The sequence below is a fragment of the Etheostoma cragini genome, chromosome 14 (assembly GCF_013103735.1).
Source record: "Etheostoma cragini isolate CJK2018 chromosome 14, CSU_Ecrag_1.0, whole genome shotgun sequence".
NCBI classification, from domain to species: Eukaryota; Metazoa; Chordata; class Actinopteri; order Perciformes; family Percidae; genus Etheostoma; species Etheostoma cragini.
Genome location: NC_048420.1, coordinates 11,696,460 through 11,715,287, shown reverse-complemented (window position 1 = coordinate 11,715,287; position 18,828 = coordinate 11,696,460). Strand labels below are relative to the sequence as shown.

Sequence of the window (18,828 nt, the reverse complement as noted above, 5' to 3'; positions counted from 1 at the left end):
AATTAATGAGCAACTTGAGTTGCCTTAGGTCACCTTGTAATAAAGGCGAAGGTTGAAATCAAAAGGACAGAATGAAGAATAGTGTGTTCTCTGCTGATTAATGAGCATCTCTTTGGTATGTATTGGCTCCCATCTCCCTGTCTCTCCATCCCGATTTTCACTTTGTCATTCTTTACTAATGGGCGAGCATGTGTCTGCCAGGGTTCGGTAGAGCACTGATTACAAAATGTTTGTGTGTGTCTGCTGGGTGGAAGTGTTTGTATTCTCTTGTGCATTTGTATCCATGCTACCCTTTGTAAACTAATTTGATTTCTTTCCCTCTAGGTGGAATCATCCATTCAGACAACCAGAGGTGTCCTGACTGTGGTCCTCTCCCTCCTTTCATTCTGCAACAAGCTGAAGAAAAAGGTGATTAAACGGGACTCGTTACTGACTGGCTGGCACATGTCTTTGGCTTTGCAAGCTACATGGATATCTACCAATGCAATAGTTTTTATTTTACCACTTAGGGGCAGAGAAAACAAGTTTTGAACATAACATGGACATATTCATTATATTAGCTTATTATATAAAAGCATATTTATTTTAAAAGACAAATATTTCTGCTTATTCTTCATATATAAAATAGCATAAAACCAGATTAAAGAAATAAAACAGAGATCAAAACTTTCGATTGACGCAAGCTAATGATTTTTCATTATATTTCATTCTTTCCATCCTTCTCCTCGCTGTTGCAGCACAATCCAGAGAGGAGTAGCCTGGGTTCCCCGCGGGACTGGAAAGAGAGGCAAGACGCGCCAACACCCGTCAAAGAGGAGGGAGCTCTCAACAGCAAGAACAGCAACGGCTTTGGTGTCAAATCCTTGGAGCAGCACGTGGCCGGTCTCAACCTCCTGGAGAACATGTAAAATCCAGAAAATACTTCCCTTTCCTCATCCTCAAGCACCCACCAGAAAGTGGGCTAGAGCTCTTTGGTCAAGATGGTTGCCTCAGGTCCGTCAAAGTTTGTATTTGCTGTCTGAATGATGGTTTACAAAGGAAAAAGCTGATCCAAGCTTTCTGTGCCCAGGGGCAGTTTTAACCCAGGGTAGCTTGTTACCTGAAGCACCCGTTCCCCCCCAGCCCACAAGATGGAGACAATCAGCCAACACTATGAGTTTGCCATTTTTAGAAAACAAGAGGGGCCGGACACATGCCTGATTTTGGAGTCACGTTAACCATGTCTCTGAATACTGAGTTGACAAACTGATCGGAAATCAAGAAAGAACTCCTCTTAATGCTCAGCCATACATCTGTCTCCCCTATGTGCCGCTTTGTAACTAGCTTTTTTGCTTTTTGATGTACTGTATACCGTGTACATGTTGCACGTTAGCCAAATGGAGGGTGAAAAATAAAGTTAAACGGCAGCAAACCCACCACGCATGATGCCTTCATCACCAAACCCTTGTTTGAGTCTCTTATGTATCATAGGCTTGTAATGTTAACAGTGTAATATTAGACATAGTGGTACATCTAGTTCTTGATCAATGGCATTGTACTCATCACTTGGATAAATAAGTATTTAAAAAGCCAACCACTCCATATGAGGAATGACTACCTTCCATACAGTTTGCCATGTAATCCTAGTAACAAAATCCCAATTTAACGCCAAATATGATTGTCTTCATGACTACGCTGTGATCTTCAGCTTGCTTCTAGTGTGAAATATAAAGCTCTTACACCTCCAGTGTACATCACTGGAGACTTAAATTTATTTAGGCCTTGTTTTTCCAAAACGTCAATTGATGAACAGAGTTTATCACTAAGATGCTTTTGGGATGTCAGGACCTTGCTTTATGCTGGCCTGTTAATAAATAGTATTGTATGTATAGTACCTCATAATATAAATGAAATAATTCTGAATTTACACCCGTGTCAAATGGAGCCTTGAAGTGTACTTCTTACGAAGACTATCATTGTGAAGCTGCCTTTTAGGCCAATATGTATTAATTGATATATATAATGTGGTACTTGAAGAATATATATAGACATATACTAAGGTCATGACTTTGGTACTAGGTGAGGGTGTGATAACGACAGATGAATAACATACGTTAAGCTTTAGAGATGCTTTTTTACAGTGTGAAAGCAGCCAAGGATGCTGGGTATTGTAGTGGCACTACAGATGTGACAAAATCACAGATCTAGTTTTGGATCATCTATTCTTTTGAATGAAAATTGAAAGATTAATAAACATGACAAAAAAATAAAACTATTTTTCTTAAACCACTGTTGATTGTTTATTGACATTCTAGAAAAATAATACAAACTGAATATTAGTTGGGGGTATAAACAAGTAATTTGGCATGCTTTCCCCTATTTTCTCCTTTTTCAAATTAGAAAAAAAAAAGAACTCGAACAGAGTGCTTCTTTAAACTCATCAATTTTTTGAAACAATGAAAAACGATGTATAATCATAGTCACAGTGCACAGCTTGCATTATATGCAATAGTCCCTTTAAAGTGACCACACGTTAAGTGTTACTTTCCAGGATTACGTCCTCAGTCTTCACCCAACCTGGGGGGAGTGGCAGAACAGTTTTGACTTCTGGCATAAACCGGGAGCTCTCGTCATGATGGTTGAGATTGGGCAACACTACGTTTGGAGACGACACTCTCGAACTCCTCTCTGCTCAGAAGATTCTCTGTTATGCTCTTGCTCTCCTCAAACTTTGGCAGGATGACAGCGATGTAGCCTTCAGTGAATGGCTGTTCAGATTGTACAGACAAAGCACTATTAAAATATTGTTTTGACAAGATAAGGTGAAACTTCAATGGTTGTGGAAGAGAAACTGAAACAGTCAGTCAAATGACAGACAAAAACATATTTGCCCATGTAAATCAAGAAGGCATTTCATTAATAGAAAATTCAATTCATAGAAGTACAAACAAATGTATCCAAATATGCACATGATAATGGTAACATTACAGGGTAAAAATATACATTTACCTTTTCCAGCAAGAGAGTAGGTGTTTCTAAAATACTCTCATTGACCTCGAGAAGACGGCCCCGGATGCAGCTAAAAAGATTATAGATTTGGGTGAATGATCATGCCGTACTAACCTGTGGAATCCATGCCTAGAAAAACTAGTATCTCACCTGTATATTGTGTATTCAGTTTCATCCATGCATGTTATCCTACACAAAGGTGCAAAATCAGTAACAAACTGACCGCCCTATAATTGGAAAAAAAAATGATTTAGTGCAAGTACAAATGTATGCACATAATCCACAATCATCTGTAGCTTTATGATTTATGAATTTACCCGCTTGGACTTCCCAGACACTTTATTGTTCAGCCGACTGCAGCAGTTACTGATCTGGTAATTAATGCTTTTGATTGCCCGTCCATTCTGAAGAACCGGGTGAGTCTCTGCTAACGTGACAACGCATAGTCTGCAGAGAACAAACAAAATCATGCATGTAGGTCTTAGTCACTTCCATTGAGTGTAATAGAGGTAAATTTAAGATGCACATTTCTGGAATATCAAACTTAACATATTCAAATTGGGCACAGGAAATAGAAAAATAAGAAACCCATGTTTTAAAATGCAATCAACTTTCCTGTAATGATATTTTTTTGTGAGGCTTATACTTGTATTGAAGTTGTACTTTGTGTTTTATTGGTTTACATTTAATATTTTAATTTGTAAATATTGCTGTAACGTTATATTGTACTACTAAAAGCCTCTGCACCTATAGATGCAAGACAAAGCAACTCAACAAAACCAAATGTACGCAGTGCGTACGTGTCTATATTATTAGTCAGTCAGCATATACTTAATTACCTTTTATAATAATTACTTTGTTTTTTAATTTCCACCACCTGGTGTAGATTTCACTGTTTAACGCTCCCCACCATACCTCTCTTAACGTTACCTGTTTGAATGCTGCAGGATGCAGTGGTCCTCACACGGTTTCCCCTTCATATCTAAATAAAACAGACATTTGAACTGAATGCATTATCCTGGGTAATTATGTCAATGTTTAGTGCTCTCTCACCCCTTAAGGTCTAAAGCTTAACTAGCGTTAGCTGAATTAGCCCCCGGACAGCTAACATAACATAAGACACATTTAGGTGACGTTTTATTTACCGGCTCTGAACCATCGTGTGTAATAGCGGTCGATAACTGACGGCGCAGTCGCTTCTGTGTCTTTCTGCTCCACGCAGTCCATCAAAAGTGTTCACAACACAAGTTGCAATATTAATACTTAATTTACAGCAAAGTTGGTTAGCTACGACTGCTTTGCGTGACGGACATTTAATGGTGTGACAACAGACGGTACGTCCCTCGAAAAATTCCGAAAGTTTTAGTTTACCAGGACCGTTCCGGAGATTATTTTTCGCTTGCGGGCGGTTGTAGAGGTGAATTTGACTTTAGAAAAATGCAATACATCAAAGAAAATGTTCCTTTTGTACAATGATGAACTATAAATTATACGAATATTTTCGAAAATGTCATACAGATGCATAGGAGAACAACCGGGCATCTGTTGTGGTAAGAGTAATTCTATTTTCTCTGGACAGGTAAGCAAATATTTTCTAAGATTGGCTTTGATTGTTAGCGTTGTAGCTGAAGCATTTCTTGCCCTGCCTTTTTCAAGTTTCGCAGTGATAGATATTGTCACTTTACACTGCATCCGGACTCCAGAGATTTAGGGGTCCGAGACCTCACTCAAAATGTTTATTTCAACATTAACAATATCATCAACTGAAATAACAAGGTCCTTAAGGCTTCCCCTGCATTATTATTTGGCTGGTAACGTCTCTTGTCTTGTAGAGCAGTGGATCCCAAACTTTTCCATAAGGTCACCTAAACTCACACAAATTAGACCACAGACCCCAATTTGATAAGATATGGACCCTGAGTCCCCCACCTTATGTGGTGTATTTTTAGTATTTAATTATATAAAGTGAAAACCATGACCACAATAGCCATTGTGTTACAGATGGAATTAAAGTGAAAATAAGTGTTTCCCCTTTTTGCCCTTGACCCCCTGGAACCACCCCATGGAGCCCTGGGGGGGCCTGGACCTCACTTTGGGAACCACTGTTGTACAAAGGCCCTGTGTTGAAATGTAACCAAACAAATTTAAACAAATGACCACACATAAAGTCAATAATATTGTTTAACATTTTTTTAGGTCCCTGTAGCAGGGTCAATATACTTATTGCTAATGTGAGAGCAGTTATTCCATATTGCTCACTAGATGGCAGACTGCTGCTAACAACTGCAGTGATTTACCTCTACACATGCAAAGGACATCAAAGTTGATTAAAATGCAAATCCTCTGCATCTCCATATATTCCTTATATCCATATAACTAAACTAACATATCCAGCTAAACATCTTCACATCTAATTATGCATTTGTTTATATGTAATCCAGTTAAACAATATAATATAGTCGTTAGATGCCTTCTCACACAGTCTTTGATCAACTGCTTATTTTTCATACTTTGAACTACATGTAATTTTTTTCACTTGGCTCTAATGATTCTCACATATACCATATATATATATATATATAGTAAGTTGAGTCTGCAGCCAAGTGGATTATGTAATATAGAGGTCTGAGAGAGAATGAAGGACTGTTCTCCTCCCTGGACCTGTGAAATAGCCCCTCTCTGACCCAGACCATCACATACCAGACATATCTGGCTCCATTTTTCACAATGTGGACAATGCTTAGGGAAAAATATTTCAGGGATTGGCATCGGCACGAGAAAGATTAAGTAATGATGTCTTCATCTTGGTCGCAAAAGGAAAGAGAGCGCTAAAGCAAGAGAGCCTTGGCTGTTATTTGGGGGCACAATGAGTTTTCCTTGACTCTACTCACCACTACCAGGACTCGGAAAGTTTTGCTGTCAAGACCCATCGTAATGACTATTTCCATTACTCCTCCGCCTGTGGTAGGCCGGGGTCTGCAATTAATTCAGAAATGAAACAGAAAACCATTGTGGAAACAGTGGACACAAATGTCCCATAGATAGCGATCTCGCACAAGACATTTCCAATAACCAAGGCCATCTTCAATATGAATCAGCAACTTTACCTGTGATCTTTTTTTTTCCACAAATTTCTAACAGCAAGGTATACAGCTGCTGCTATTTGAGCAACACGTAGATGCTGGATACCTAAAGTCAGGATTTGTCAGTAAGTTTTCAGTCAGAATAGATTCTGACAAAGTTCATGAGGACATTTCACAATTTCTTATTTGAAATTCTTTGTGAGAGAAAAATGGGCCTGGTATGTCCCGGTGACCTCCATGGATGTTGGTATTTGCAAGAGTGTGCTTGCATCTGTGTTTATCGGTCTGTTCATTGCCTTACATGTATCTGTCAGCCTGTGTACATTCCCAAGCCTTTGAAACATTGCTCCCACTCTTCAAGACTCAACTTCGAGGTTCACTGGCTGGCTGTCAGACAGGCATCTCGAGTGACTCCAGCTGCACAGTGTCTGTGTGTGTGTGTGTGTGTGTGTGTGTGTGTGTGTGTGTGTCTGTGAGAGAGAGAGAGAAAGAGAGAGAGAGAGCGAGATAGAGAGAGTGTGAGTGTGAGTGTGTCTGTGAGAGAGAGAGAGAGAGAGAGAGTGTGAGTGAGCGTGTGAGTATGAGTGTGAGTGAGTGAGTGAGAGTGAGTGAGTGTGAGTGTGAGTGTGAGTGAGTGTGAGTGTGAGTGTGTCTGTGAGAGAGAGAGAGAGAGTGTGTGGGAGTGTGAGTGTGAGTGTATGTGTGAGTGTGAGTGTGAGTGTGTCTGTGTGTGTGTGTGTGTGTTGCTAGCGTAGCTCCACGTCAGCTATACTGCTACTGCTAGCTAGCAGCCTGTCTTCTTTGGCCAGCTGTTTGTCTGTTTGGCTCCAGCAGTCTCTCCCTCCACATGGAAGTAGTCCAACATCTTTCCACATAGTGCCAGAGGAGAGCCTGATAAGGGAAGAGAGAAGCTCTAACCAAGAGGAGGGATGCCTGCGTGGCTTGGAGAAAACTATTTGTTTATTTTTATTATTAGGACATTACTTATCCTCAATCAAGGATTTCCTGGTTTGTGGCACACAGTCTGCAGAGTTTTAAGGCAGAGAGACGGATGCAATGTTTCTGTAATTTAATGCAGATAAAGTAAATAATTGTGAGAAAGAGGCTTTCTTAATCTTAAATTGTCAAGCTTCCAGTACCACTTTCAGCAATTAATCATTTAGGTGGGGGATTGCATGCAATTCGGGCTCCCCCATAGTATGTCATCGGTGGATACATGTCTAGTAAAATGGAGAGAGGTACGCTGCAGTTTGAAATGCTGCCTGTCTTTTTCCTGGAAAGCATTAAGGCACACACACAAAAACACACCTGCATTTGCCATTCAACAGATTGAGTCATACGCTGCCAACAGGCACCTTCCAAACCTTCTTGATACACTAAAGTGGGTTTCAATGAGAGAACTGTAATTTCAGGATAACGATTTTGAAGGACTGTCAAAATGTGCTTTTGTGTCACAGGGCAAGAATTACATTTTAGTGAGAGTGTGGTTAATGCCCCGGTGGACTGTTCAACATACAGTTTAGATGGGAAATCATGAATTTATCTGTCAGCTCTCATGCAACAGCACATAAACCCTATAGCTCCTGACCGCTGCTGTAAATCTGGTGCTCATAGGTCCTGTAAGCTTTATAAATGGCATGTCTGCAGAGGAGCTGTATCACTCTGATCAGCTGGTCCCATGTCAAGCTACTATTAGCTTTCTCTGTGGTAATCAGCAGCCAAAGGTGTAATCAGTTATGTCAGAGCATCTCTGTTACTTCTGGCTTCTCTCCAAAGGCAGCGATGCCTGAAGTTATGAAAATATATATTGTTGTGCGTGCATATGTGTGTGTGTGTGGCGTGTGTGTGTGCGTGCATGTGTGTCAGTCAACTTACGATTGGCTGTAGAAACATTTCATCACAGAAGGGGTGAATTGTGCACCCTCCCTTAAAGTGAAAACAAATTATAAATGAAATCCAACTGAAAAGATCAGACTCAATGTTGATCACAACATTGAGCCTTGCTTATTTATTACCAGTGGATTTATTGTTACCCTGAAAACAAGACTGATGTCGTTAACAGAAAAGCGTTATTTTTCCTTGAACTTTTTGCTACTTTGTTCTGCTGATGGGTTTGTAACACTGATACTAATTAATACAATTATAAATTAAAGATACATTACTTTGCATAAGCAACACAGTGATGGACATAACACATAAACGGAGCCAGTAAGGTATACATCTGCCTCTGGAAATATATAAAAAGACGTGTGTGTGTCTTCATTATGTGTGTAAAAGAAAGGGATTACAGGTCCCTGGCAGCAGAGCAGGACTCTCCTCTGATAGCCAAAATTCTCATATATCACTGTTGTGTTATGTGAAAACAGTACAACACAAAATGGTGGCCAAACAAGTCTCTCTCGGTTCATTTAACACACACTTAGAGAAGCAAGGTTTGAAGGTCAGAAGTGTGAGAACAAGGAAGTGGTCTGAACCTGCTTGTTTCAACTGCTGCCTGTCAGTTTGGGACACTGCACTCGTACTGCGTAAATGTAATCTGTGGTTGTTTTTTTTGTGATCAAATGTTTTTTTTATTTTCATTCTACAAATTAAGAAAAATCACAAACAAACCACAGGAAAAACACTGGAACATAAAAACGTGTCCCCGGGCCAAAACATACAGAGAGGAAAAGACGGGATACAAAAATAGTGCAACAGAAATATTGACGTCCACAGCTTGCAAATAATACATGCAGAAACAGACATACAAAAACACATATGTAATCTGTATTTTTATAAGATATAATAGTGTTTTGGAATCATTTTATGTCTAATCTGAATGACTACAAGTTAGTCGCAAAATGACCAGAGTGACTGGTCTAGCAGATCTGGTTACACCTATCACATATTATTTTCTGTGTTTAGTGCCACATACTTTACATCTTTTGCACATAGTTTAACTGGATGCCCATCCATCTTTACTGCCCTCCTTTCCACTTTCATGTCAATGTCTACAACGTGGTTCAGACTCATTGCCAATGCTAATTTGTTCACAGCTGTTATCCTGCTTGTCATCAGAGATGAATGGGTTTCAACAGGAGCTGAGGGCAGTGGAAAGAACATACACACTGCAAGGTAAGACGCCAAATCCTCATGCACACACAAGGAATAATTTACAGGTATTAAGAGGTTTCTGCTTTGGAATTGCTCCCACATGCTTTCTCTTGCCAAAGCCGTTAAATTTAACAAGACCTTTTAATGAGACACTGTAAGGGATATATGCATAGGCTATCTAAATGGGCTTATTGAGGTTTACCATCAATTTCTTATTAGAAAGTGCCTGAACAGTTCTTGTGCTACTTGATTGTAAGAAGCCACGTGGCGAAACATTTCAAAAAGCTTCTGTTGGAAAGTGAACTTCTCTCCGAGAAGAACTCTCCAGGGAAGCAGCAGGCAGGATGATCTGAGCTCTAGCTCAGCTGGCGTTTGAATGACAGCGGAGCCAGGTTGTTTCTTTTTATCCAAATATCCACCCTTCAACTACTTCCCAGAAAAAGTCATTTATGCCTCTGCCTGACAGAAGCGTTTCAGATCCAAAGGGTTGTTTTCTTCAAAAATATTCTCTCAGGTTTTCCCCATTGATATAGGCTTTTCCACTTCATTCCCACAATGTCCTTGTATTGTTCAACTTTATTATGGTCACTCACGTCTGCCTAATAAAGCAGCTGCGAGCAACAAAGTAAAAGTTTCCTTACGCAGAAATTGCAAAGGTCAAATCTGTGACACGTCAATGAGGCACACAAAGCACAGCATTGCACACTCTTGTTTTGTAGTGATTGTCACAATGTTTTCCTAGCCTATTTTTCCTTTAAACCTTTAGTTTATATTACATAATATTAAAAAACTCCCCCCTTCCGCAGCATCATGTACGAGAAATGGCATAAGGAATGAGAGCAGACACAGATTCCTAGCAGGTCACATAAGAACACTCCATTTCCTGGCAAAGATGTGGACATTTGGAGCTTTTCTTTGTAGAGTTTGGTTTTTGTTTGTTTCCCCCTGGCTCTCTGGACAGCCTTGGATATGGTTGTGTGTATTGGCTGAGGCCCCGTGTCCAGCATTAAAGGACATGTTCTCATATGTGTTGACAGTGCTCTTTGGGGGAGGTTATTTCACAGGTTTGGGGGATTTTGGCTTTTTCTCTGGGTCATTTTACCATCACTGTAATTTTTTACATTTGCAGACGTTTTTTGTGTTGCTTAGTAAAACGCCATAATTATATCCCTCAGTCTGCAGCCACCACATATGTGTCCATCTAGATAGAAATCTAGACTGATTGCTATTCGACACCTGCAGGAGGTGGTGACAGTGAAAGTTAGAGGGAAATGTCACATTTTGCAGCAAAATAAGCTGAATGCAACAACAGCTCATAGTGTGAAGTTTTGTTACAGGAAACACTCAATCTATATAGGATTTCCTGAAAACAGAGTAAAAGAGAAAGACAAATTTAAACTAATTCCTATTAGAGCTGGTCCCAAAAACCCCACAAGACAAGACATCTCCACAAGAATTTGCCACAGTTTCATGTGGTGAAGGCAACAATATGGAGTGGGAAAACAGCTGTTTTAATTAACAAGGGGGAAAGTACGGAATGCGTTTTTGATTGAGAAAAGCAAACATTTATCTGGATATTTTTGGGTCTCACCAGTGAGCGTCCAGTGCTGTAATGATGAAGTCATAGATTTGGATAGCTGGGCCTCAGGGTAGAAGGGAGGAAGTGGCGAGATTAGAAGAGACTGATTAACAGAAAACAGACAGGACAAATCAGAATCTCCCTCCATCTCTTAATTTCCTTTCACTTATCCCACTCTTCTCTTCATGCCTCAATCTTGGGCCTCAACTCTCCTTTCTCTTCTTGTTTACGTTCAGGGAAGGAAATAAGGACTGAGTGCATTGTTCGAGTGTTTTCCTTGGTGCTTACATCGACTGTAACATCAAACAACATTGACATGGAGATCAAGGGACTCGACTTGGAATCTGTTTCGTCTCATTATAAAGTCATCTTCAACCATGGGGTTTTCGTGTAAGACAACATGCGCTGTGCGGTTGTCTGGTTTTGTTAAGTTTAAGCTGTAATTCTTCTACTCTTCATCCCACTAAGAGCCTTTGTTTTCACTATGTGCACACACGCAGATGTGTGATGATTGGCAGGGTGACAGAGTATTGTCTTTCTTATCGGAAATGGTGTTACAGTAAATGCTCATGTGATTTCAGGGAAGAGTGTGTTTTTGTTCAATTTGTTCACTGATTTAAAGATAGATGGATCGATGGGTCAGAGGGAGTTTAGTTTCAATATAAGTGTTGATGAAACATGTTTCCCACAACTCATCCTTCATTCTTCACCCCAGATGTAATGCACATCTGACTTAAACTGTAAATGAATTCTATACTCATTGATCAACAGCAAATTCACCTAGAGCATGATCTTTTTTAGGTTCATGGAGGTCTGGAGAGGCAGCCTGATGTGAGGACTGAGTAATGCTGACTGGACAGCAGTCTCTGCATGGTGCAGAGGTAGGCTACCAGATGTGTGTGTGTGTGTGTGTGTGTGTGTGTGTGTGTGTGTGTGTGTGTGTGTGTGTGTGTGTGTGTGTGTGTGTGTGTGTGTGTGTGTGTGTGTGTGTGTGTGTGTACACGCACACACATTGCTTAACGTGCTGGTTTTATAAGACCTTAAAACCAGGAAATGTATTTGATCCTGCTTTTTTAACTGAGATGAAAGTGCTGACCTCGTCTTAACTACTGTTGTTACACACAGTTGGCGCATGAACTTAATGACGACAAGTAAATTAGATTGGCAGAGTTGCCAACTTAAGGGATTTACATCAACTTCCTGAAACTTGTGTTACTGGCAGAGTACGTGTTCTGTACATTTTCCCAGGCAAGTAAACACAGCAGCCATGAAGTTTCACATCCACTGGCGGTAACTGATGATGAAAATGTCCTTTTGTAGAGTGATGAAAGTGTTTTTTCCCCTCTTGAACTGTTTTATTTGAACATTTTCAGAGGCCCACAGAGCAAAACGGTCCATTATTTCACACAAAAGAGTAGGAAATAGAAAAGTTAGAGAATAGTATTTTTGTGTTCTAGAACTAAGATGTTTCCTATTCCCTAGCCAGGTAATGCTCATACTACCCCAACTTCTAGTGTGGGTCCTCACACCCATGTTGGACACATCTGCTGTGTACTATAGAGACCGTTCTTGTTTGTAACAGTAATGGCTAACAGGTAACATTTCCTCCCTGACTAACTGACTGACTATGCTTCTGCTGAAATTCTTGGACATATTTGCACATATGCATCATGCTTTACAGTCTGACTCAGATGCACCAGCAACAAGCAGAAAGCTGTAGATAACAAAACACGCTGCTCTCTTTATTTATACCCAAGTTTATGTTTCTATACAGTCTGCTTTTGGGGTTAGCGGATATAAATGTTTAGGTCAAGCTCTTAAAAACAGCAGAGGAAGTTGCTTAAGCACAAATATGGAAGTGTCTGAGGGGAGTTTATAAGTCTTCTGCAGTAGTGGTGATACATGTTTGCATTCCTTTCTTATATAGATATACTGTTTTATTTATCATTTTATTAAATAGCAGTTCAATAAGCCCTATGGTGACCATGTAAAATTGGTGAAACCTGATGAGACACAAGAATAGACACAACTGTGCAGAGGAAGTTCAACAAATATCAGTTTTGCTGGATGTTTGTGAGAAAATTTGAACTTTGGACTTTGCCCCTTGTAATCACTGTAGCATTTACACCTGGGTTCTGTTCAAAAAACACAAAAGGCTCCATAATTCTTCCCAATTACTGACATGCTATATGATTGATTCAGATTCGTACATTTTGCAGCATTACCAGTTGCCCAAGTACCTGGATGGACAATGCTACCACCATTCACAAATGCTAATGTTGGTTTCACTACCTTTGTCGAAAATATATATGATAGAAATAAATACAGTGTATATAACGGTAATAGTGGCTTGTTTCTAAAAACTTTTTTTTTTCTTTGTGAATCATCTGAGAATCCATCAGGAAAGTTTATTATTTTCCAAATGGTAATTTCTTCTACTTTCTCAACACCAAATATTTAAGACTTGCAGCTGTTCTAATCAATATTTCTATGTTAACAATGGATCAAATGACTACATCTGATGTGACAGGTGTCGCTCGTAGTGACAAATCCAGAAAGATCTATTACCCAATGCTAACTGCCGACGGCAGATGATTGGATGAACGCGTCACGTGGGTCTGGTTTCTCCGGAAATTCAAAGCTAGACCGTCATGGCAGCTTATTTAGAATACAATCTCATATTTTTCTAAAATAATTCACCGAAACGTGTTTCTGAAAAGTCACTCTCATCCCACTCATAATTTCCAGATTAGCACTCCACCAATCAGATTGGTCATTTGAGTCCGACTGCCGGCAGTGCCCGCCTTCCGACTGAGCATGTCAGGTTGGCCAAAATAAGGGTTGACAGCCCCTCCGACGGACGACAGCACGGAACACAACAAACAGACTCTTGTCACCAACCTCGCCAGAGTGTCCGGACGATTATCAGGTCAGTGTTTCAGGGCCTTAACAGACAAAGTTAATGAGTAGCCTGTGAACATAGTGGAGCATTTAACAGATACAGATTCAAATATTTCCCTCAGAAGATTAAGTTGGTGATAGAATATAACAGTTTTACAATATACATTTATTAGGAAAACAGGAAAATAGTTTGAAAGCCACTCATACCCATTCACACATTAGATTACCCACATTACCCCATCATAACCCCATAATAGTCTCCTTTTTATCATAAAGCCAGGCAGGGCAGAATACACATCTCAGTGTAATTGCACCGTCTTCCAGTTAAACGCCATAAAGTTCAGTCTTTTCAGCTGAGTTAAAGCTTAGTGGCCATGCAATTTGCGTTATTGTTAAAGTACTTCAAAGTGCTCACATTAGAAACTATAACACACTTGGATGTTAGGGATACTAAAAACAAATGTTCGATCACTGGCAACATTAGAATCGTGATGGATTTGGGAGAAGGAGGCCCTCTACTCCCTTCCACTTGAACGTTTTCCAGTCTTTTGAGCCCTGCTGCTGTCTCTAGAAGTCATCATCATAGTCAATGTTTCCAAGGCCATTTTGAGAAATAACATAAACAGATTTACTCTTTTTCTTCCTAGTTTGTGTTCTTGTGTGCGCGGGGTCTTGGTTCCCAGAAAAGGACAGGTAGGCGGCGATGCTGTTCCTGACTCCATAGCTCACCATGTTTTCACTGCAGCTGTCTGTGCTGACCAGCTGTCCCCTGTTAAGGGAGGAGAAGAAAAAAATGACAGCAGAGCATTTTAATGTTTAAATTCTTTTCTTCACAAATTATTAAATTATGATCAGTACATCACTTCATGGATTCCAAGCCATTACTTTTTTTTCAAATCCATCCATCCACAGAGCTGCTAGACTATCTCTATGTAATAACAAGTAGTTAATTCATTTGCCAGTCAAAAGGAAATATCCATTTTGATCATGGCTTAATTTTTAAAGTTTGTAGATTTGCTGCTTTTCTTTCTCATATTTGATAGTAAATTCAACATCTTCAAATTTCAGATTGTAACATAAAAAGGGAATTTGAATAAGTCACGTTAAGTCAAATTGTAACATAATTACATAATAAATTATATAAATTTCCAATATTTAATACGCAAAATGATTGATTAGTTAATAAAGTAATCAGCAGGTTTGTCAGATGTCATACATCTGATTTTTGGTATTTGTACATTCAGTCCAAGAACAGGGATCAGATGACACCAAATGAAATACTATCTGAAGGAATCACTGTATTCTTAAAGCTGGTAAATATGTCCGCTATTGTACCTGTCTATTTTCCTCCAGTCAAAGTTGCGTCGCATGACAACAGGTGGAGCTTCAGGGGTTGCATCTGATGGCGGAGTCATGCCCGACAGACAGGGGGAGGTTAACGCACAACATAGGCCATCTGCAAAGTCTAAAAAAGGGGAAGGAATATTGCTCACTTAGGCTTACAAACAAACTGAAATGTTTCCTAATTTGCATGAGGTACTTTCACACTTTTCTGCTCAAGCAAACACAAACTAAGCATGTGAAGGTGGTGGGTTGGGGACCCATACTGGCCCAGAAAAAGTTTACTATCACAACAATTAACGCACCAGTAGTCAATATTAAGCATGCATATTATCTAATTTCCTGTTTTGCTCCAAAAATCTTTTGTCAGAACAGAACATGCATCGCAAGTTGACCACTGATAAGAAACAGTTCTATTTTAAGAACGTGACTTATTTTCAGTGCGTGCGGTTGCCTGTTTACGTCTATGTGTATGGCTGTGCATGTGGTGATGCTTGTTTCCGTTTTGTTTGTTTTTAGTCCCTTCGTCTCTCTGTTTAGTTCTGTATCTAACTGTTTGTGCATCCACTCACCCGAATAGTGGTTAATCATATCTTCAAGGCACTGGAAAGTGAGGCGAGGGGAGATGTAATACCAGCTGTTGTCCAGTCTGAAGATACGATAGTGCTTTACGATCATGTGTTTCACGGACAGCGAATACAGACCTGAGGATATGACACACACCGTACACTTAGCAATATGTTCTCAAACATTACACCAAACTACTCTGTATTAGAAAAAAAAAGCACATAATGGTAACAATGGGAACAGGCCACTGTAATTTTGCCAAAACCCATGAACGTTAACTATTGAGCCACTCAGACTAAAAAAGTTGCAACAATGTAAAAGCAGAAGTTACATGAATGTCAACACCGTACTGTAGAGCCCATCTCCTCCAATGCTCAGTCCCTGTGCATTTCTGCATCATGAGTAAAGAAAATTTTCCGATCAGAGAGAATCCACTGACAAGTAATTCCCCCTTATACATGTCCCTAAAGAAATAGTTTAGGGAAATACACAGAGTTAAATAAGGAGTCTTTTAGATATAAAGCTACAGCCAGGAAATAGTAAGCTTATCTTAACATAAAGACTGGAAACAGGACACACCGGCAGTATGCATTAAAACAATCAGCTTACCAGCTCCTGTATTATTTGTATGGTTGACCCGTTTCCGCGATTTTGTGGTTTTACAAACAAAAAATATTGTTTCAGCTATAGCTTAGCCAGAAAGTGAATAAACTTATCTCCCAAAATGTCTGTTCTTTTAGCTTTAGACTATTTTTGAGAATTGTGCCATTACAAACAGAAATTAATTTTAATGTGATAATATCCAAACTGTTAAATCATGCCAAAGATATATTTTAAACCCTAACCTCTCCATTCCAAAACTTAAATTCCTGGAATTTCTAGTTCATTAAGAAACATCAATAAATACTATTTTACTTTATGATTTGGATCTGACTAGATTTTTTTTTTTACTCCCTTGTTCTTGTCCTAACATCAAGCTGATCGAATCTTGCTGCATGTTAACTTGCCGACAAGCAAGTGATACCAAACTAATGGAGCTAATTGCTGACTTACCTCTTTCGCTGGTGCTCTCCCGCACCAGAAAGGAGCCCACTCTGTTCCCAGGTAGACAGAGCAGCTCTTCAGCCTTTTGCCTCTCCACCCCCTCAAACAGCCAACTGACAGAACAAAAGATATGCTATGAACTAAGAATGCCTTAAATACTTGTTCTATTTTAAATATTAGTAGTAAGAATCCCACTAATATTAAAGACATAATCTTGAAATCAACACCTACAATTTATGACTAAGGACTTGTGTTGTCTTATCAATCGGAAGCAAGTTCAAACAGATCAACTAGGCCGATACTAGATGTTAGTGTATAGTTCGACTCACCCATGGTAGACAATTGCCACGTGGCTGCTGGGTATGTAGTTCTCTTTTTGTGTTTGGACAGAGCGTACTCTGCACCAGTAAGCCTCCCTGACCATTAGAAAGAAGCAAAGAGGAATCAACCACTGACCTTTTTGTGTAAACACTTCTCTAAACTGCAAGCCTAAAGCATCAAGTTCAAAATTAGACTTTATTTCCTCATAGTTATTGAAGATCATCCGTCTACCAAATGAACATCTGGATTGAAAAATGGATCATTTTTAATCAAGAATGGAAAAACATGATCATACTTAGAGATGAGTCTGAGCTTCTCCCCCTTCCTAAAGATGGGCTCGCTGATTTCAGACGACGGGTAGTCGTCAAGCACCACCACCACGTCGTCCTCTGAACCTGCCAAGAACAATATTTACAGTGTTTACAAACGGCCAAATGCTGATACACACACATGATGATTTGGAAAAATCCAAAGATGTCTAAGACTAAACCTCCGAAATAATCGCCAATTCATTTTGTTTTAGTTAGTTTTTGTTTAAAATAATTTTCGAGTGTAGCTTAATATCATGACACCTCTGATACCATGTGCAAAAAGTGTGTAACTGCTGTTACTGACAGGAGTGGTGAAAACCTTTTCCATACACTATGCAAAATTCTTTATTTGCAAAACAAATGATGTTGTTTAAAATAACGTTGGGCGATCTTACCTTTTGAATAGCTGTCTGTGTTGTGTGTGTTGTGTGTGTCTCTGGCACTCGCGCCTCGAATCATATTACCCATCATCCAGATAGACCAGGTTCCAGCCTGAAGTCAGGGCACAGAGACACAAACACTGTGAATGTACTAACCAATTTTCCACTCAGGAACCAATATGTACCACTAAACTTCTCTCTACTGCTGCTCCACCACCAAGTTTTAAGTTCCTATAAACTAACCAATTGAACTCTTAACTGATACACTGCAAATTGGGGAAGCTGAGGCTAGATGCTATCGGACTCAGTTTTCCATTGCAGCACCTAGCTCTGTGTACAGACAGCTAAGTGTGATATTGAATTCAGATATTGCAAAATCCTGTTCCCAATTTGCAAAGCCAGCCTATGTGACAATACTCATAAGTTACCTCATACAGTGTTCAGTTGGCCTGTATTGCAGAAACAACAGTCCTGTGGATAAAGAAAATAGGAGCTGGACATAGCAGAAGCAGTTAATGTGCTACAATGTAGACACCTACCTTTGGGGACTAGCTGGCCTGATTTGATGGCGTCAATTGTGGTGAGAAAAATGATAGCCCAGACAATGCATGCTGGCAGCAACGCAGTCCAGTACTAGAGAAGTACCATGTTCAGCAATGACCTGTCACAGAGTGTGGCGACAGCGCAGCATCTGACGGCAAACTCACTTCCTGTAATGAAATGAGGAAGAGGGCCAGCATGTGTTGTTGAGACACATACATCAGATCCTGATAGAAGAGAGTAACCCACAGCCCTTCTAAGTGTAGTCATTATTGTAGGCTTATGTTTTTAGTAACCTACTAAATTATATGTAAAAATGTTTGGGAATCTCTGTAATGTTCCATCAGAGATCTACCTAATTCTGCGACTGTTTTATTTTTGTTATGTAAGCTCCTATTTTCTGTACATCTATGTTGTTATATAAAGCATAGAAATATTAAAACAATAGAGCTGGAATTGTTAGTCAAGTTCAAGAGCAATACTTTGTTGGCATGTCAACACAGTTGATTAGAATTTGTCTTGGTGGAGTCAGGTATAAAAAAATTATGCTAAACATACTCAGTAACATATAGTACATACAAGACAATCATATGGCACAGGCACTCAAACCAGTAAAAAGCTGTAAAGACCTTGTGCTATTGCAACTTTGGATAAAGTGTCTTGTGCAGTAAATAAAGTGA

The 18,828-nt window shown here is 39.6% G+C and overlaps 3 protein-coding genes across 5 annotated transcripts in view; 1 reads left to right on the top strand and 2 right to left on the bottom strand.

The window, feature by feature from the left end:
- The window catches only part of ctnnal1 (catenin (cadherin-associated protein), alpha-like 1), a 51,390-nt gene extending 49,615 nt beyond the window's left edge, over window positions 1–1,775 (top strand). The window contains exons 18-19 of one of the 2 annotated variants that reach the window (XM_034892019.1): window positions 325–408; window positions 738–1,775. In XM_034892019.1, the coding sequence (XP_034747910.1) occupies window positions 325–408; window positions 738–908 (255 nt within the window). In that variant the 3' untranslated portion in view covers window positions 909–1,775. Of the gene's footprint in view, window positions 1–324; window positions 409–737 lie in introns of those variants that run through there. The other variant, XR_004659362.1, reaches the window with a different exon arrangement.
- Window positions 1,776–2,254: 479 nt separating this feature from the next.
- On the bottom strand, window positions 2,255–4,346 carry abitram (actin binding transcription modulator). The gene is made up of 6 exons (XM_034892020.1): window positions 4,134–4,346; window positions 3,919–3,970; window positions 3,306–3,435; window positions 3,139–3,215; window positions 2,989–3,058; window positions 2,255–2,747 (listed from the first exon to the last, which is right to left on the bottom strand). The coding sequence occupies exons 1-6, from the start codon at window positions 4,213–4,215 to the stop codon at window positions 2,610–2,612; spliced, it is 549 nt and encodes a 182-aa protein (XP_034747911.1). The 5' UTR covers window positions 4,216–4,346; the 3' UTR covers window positions 2,255–2,609.
- A 9,443-nt stretch (window positions 4,347–13,789) lies between these two features.
- On the bottom strand, window positions 13,790–18,339 carry sla1a (Src like adaptor 1a). Of its 2 annotated transcripts, XM_034892645.1 has the most exons (8): window positions 18,148–18,339; window positions 17,624–17,720; window positions 17,213–17,312; window positions 16,926–17,012; window positions 16,606–16,709; window positions 15,558–15,689; window positions 14,980–15,109; window positions 13,790–14,413 (listed from the first exon to the last, which is right to left on the bottom strand). In XM_034892645.1, exons 2-8 carry the CDS (start codon window positions 17,697–17,699, stop codon window positions 14,212–14,214), a joined length of 831 nt encoding a protein of 276 aa, XP_034748536.1. In that variant the 5' UTR covers window positions 17,700–17,720; window positions 18,148–18,339; the 3' UTR covers window positions 13,790–14,211. The 2 variants fall into 2 exon arrangements, with proteins under 2 accessions (XP_034748536.1, XP_034748537.1); XM_034892646.1 differs by lacking the exon at window positions 18,148–18,339 and having other exon boundaries at window positions 17,624–17,923.
- Between the last annotated feature and the right edge of the window lie 489 nt (window positions 18,340–18,828).

Coding starts and splice junctions, on each gene's coding strand:
- sla1a (XM_034892645.1), bottom strand. CDS start 17,699: ATGATGGGTAATATGATTCGAGGCGCGAGTGCCAGAGACACACACAAC. Junction 17,313..17,623: donor CACAGACAGCTATTCAAAAG/GTAAGATCGCCC, acceptor TGTTCTTGGCAG/GTTCAGAGGACGACGTGGTG. Junction 16,710..16,925: donor GTGGCAATTGTCTACCATGG/GTGAGTCGAACT, acceptor TTGTTCTGTCAG/TTGGCTGTTTGAGGGGGTGG.
- abitram (XM_034892020.1), bottom strand. CDS start 4,215: ATGGACTGCGTGGAGCAGAAAGACACAGAAGCGACTGCGCCGTCAGTT. Junction 3,436..3,918: donor ATCCTGCAGCATTCAAACAG/GTAACGTTAAGA, acceptor TGTTCTCTGCAG/ACTATGCGTTGTCACGTTAG. Junction 2,748..2,988: donor CTACTCTCTTGCTGGAAAAG/GTAAATGTATAT, acceptor CAATCTGAACAG/CCATTCACTGAAGGCTACAT.